The following is a 2,425-nucleotide window of genomic DNA, read 5'->3' as shown; positions in this document are numbered from 1 at the left end:
AGATTTTTTTATTAAATCGCAATATAAATATGAATAGTTCATGAAGTCGTTTATTATATTTATGAAAAAGAAGACACTTAGAAAATTAGAAAGTTTACATAAAAGGTTTCAAAATAAATAAACAAAATAACAAAGTTTTTGTTTCATTTCGAAAAAAAGTTTTATACATTTGTGTGCTTTCTTCTTTTGTATATTTTTTTTTTTTTTTTTTTGTCAATATGCGTACCGTCGCCGGAATCTCTAACGTCTGATAATGTTAAGAGCCTTATTCAAGTTGAAAGAAGGCAAAGGAAAACTAGTGAGTTTCGGCGGAGGGGTTGCAGGGAACATATAATAAGCAACCAAGTGTAACATATGCAAGGTGGACTTTTGGCATTGTAGAGAAGTACGCCAATAGCCCTTGAGACGATTAATAAATGTCTTCTTCACCAACTTTTGCATTGATTCGATTTCAAGATGAAGGCTTTCAATTTCTTTTTTCAACGTCTCTTCGTTGGTAACACGAGTACGCAAAAATACTTCTCCAGATCTATCCAATATTGTGTAAATAACATTGTGATTAATTTAATAGGTTAACTGTACTTTTTGTCTCTTACTCTTTTAAAATGCCGATCTGTTCCTCTAATTTTTTTATGTATTCTTTCAAAGTTGAATTTTCATACTCTTTCTGTTGAATCTGTCCCACCAAACCTGCCTCCTTCTGGGCGGCTTCGTTATTAAGCTCGTAAATCTATTTTAAAATCGATTAATGAAATAAGTGAGAAGCGCAGAGACTCTCGTCGCCTTTACCTCGTTGATAAGTTCATTTTTCTGATTTTCTAACGTTTGAACTTTGCGTTGTTCCAATGACAAGGCGCTCTGAATATCACGTTGAGTTGCCATTGCTTTAAAAAGATCAGATTTAGTTTGAGACTGCAAAGCATTTAGACTATCGTATTCCTGGTCTTTTATCTGCAACTGCTGCTCCAATAAGGCTTTGTCGGCTTTAAGGCTTATTAACGACGTTGTCAGTCCCTCGCAAGATGATTTTGTAATATTGATATCTTCAAGAGACCTTTTCAGTTGAGAGTTGAGTTCATCGTTGCGTTTCTGCTCGACACGAAATAGTGTATTGAAAACATGCAATTGATTTTTAGCCTTAATAGCCTATATCGGGAAAATATAAATAATTTGTTGATGATAAAAATTTACGAAATAAAATGAATAGTTCGAACTTACCGCACGCTTCAAATCGTTGACCTCTTCGACTAAACGTTTGACTTCGTCGCGTCGCTTGCGCCAGGCGTTTAACATGATCGCGGTATAAATTCGTAGTCCCGCCATACGCGGATCCGGGTGAACCGTATAATAGGGGTCGTCATCATTGTATAGATTATGCGTGAATGAATCTTGCTTGGTTTGCGCCACCATGGCAGGAGAACACGAAAATTTCCGACACATTACATTGTTTCGATTGCCGTTAATTGGACTCTGGCGCATTGCCACTGTTTCACTCATATTACGGCGCGCGTGTTTAAAATCCATTTGAGAGAAAGATTTCCTTTGTCGAAATGACGAAATGGCGAGCGTCCTCTGCTTCTGAATGCTAGTTAATGCTTTCTCAGCAGGCGTCAAAGTTAATAAATCCGCCGCAGTTGCTTTTCGTATCGATACTAAAGCGCGTGAAGAGACCGAACCGCTTGTTGTAAAAGATGTAGTCGACGAAGATGGCGTCAATAGAAGAGCTCTCGGAATATGAGACTTCAATTTAAAGGCCGTTGTAGCTTTTTGCTGAGAACTATTATCAAAGACGTTTAAAGATAGTTAAGCTAACGCATACAACTAAAGGGAATCGCACACAGGAAATTTTTTTTCTTAAATTTTATCCAAATAATTTGTTTTTTTTTTTTTTTTTTTTTAAAAAGAAAAAGGAAACTAACGTGCACACTCTGCCGAAAGTTATTGTATAAAAATACAAAAAATAAAACTTCAAATAATTTTTAGGTAAAGAAAACGAAGATGAACGCGAAAACTAATAATGAAAATTTTTTTCTTTTCTCGAAAATAAATTGAAAGAATATTCAACGACAACTTTGACACGCCAAATAAATATTTATTTTTTTTTTTTTGTTCGTAGAGTAGTTTCACACGCGCTGCGAGTTTTCTGACAAAAAATCTTGCAACGAAAATCTTATTGTTTATCTACGTACGTGATTTTAAGAGATGACTTCCATTGCGAACGGGCGCCATATGGTTTGCGCAATTTACTCTTACTATGCAGACCAAGCGAGGTTTGCTGTTTTCTCTTATTACTTGTAGAACAATCCGAGTCTCGACTATTAGAGGATCGAGCTGTTGCTTCGGCACTGGTCGAAGTTGCTTCCGCTTCACTAGAGAGTTCCGATTGCAATTGCAATGGTGGTACAGTTACCAATACCTCGGGCAT

At 36.2% G+C, this 2,425-nt stretch overlaps 1 protein-coding gene across 1 annotated transcript; it reads right to left on the bottom strand.

Moving 5' to 3' along the window:
* Positions 1–240: 240 nt before the first annotated feature.
* LOC119643911 lies at positions 241–2,425 on the bottom strand. The gene is made up of 5 exons (XM_038043417.1): positions 2,190–2,425; positions 1,219–1,777; positions 790–1,146; positions 597–730; positions 241–529 (listed from the first exon to the last, which is right to left on the bottom strand). The coding sequence occupies exons 1-5, from the start codon at positions 2,423–2,425 to the stop codon at positions 241–243; spliced, it is 1,575 nt and encodes a 524-aa protein (XP_037899345.1).

This window comes from Glossina fuscipes, unplaced genomic scaffold (genome assembly GCF_014805625.2).
Source record: "Glossina fuscipes isolate IAEA_lab_2018 unplaced genomic scaffold, Yale_Gfus_2 67965, whole genome shotgun sequence".
NCBI classification, from domain to species: Eukaryota; Metazoa; Arthropoda; class Insecta; order Diptera; family Glossinidae; genus Glossina; species Glossina fuscipes.
The sequence above is the reverse complement of the archived record's forward strand: the minus strand, read 5'-3'. Positions and strand labels throughout refer to the sequence as shown.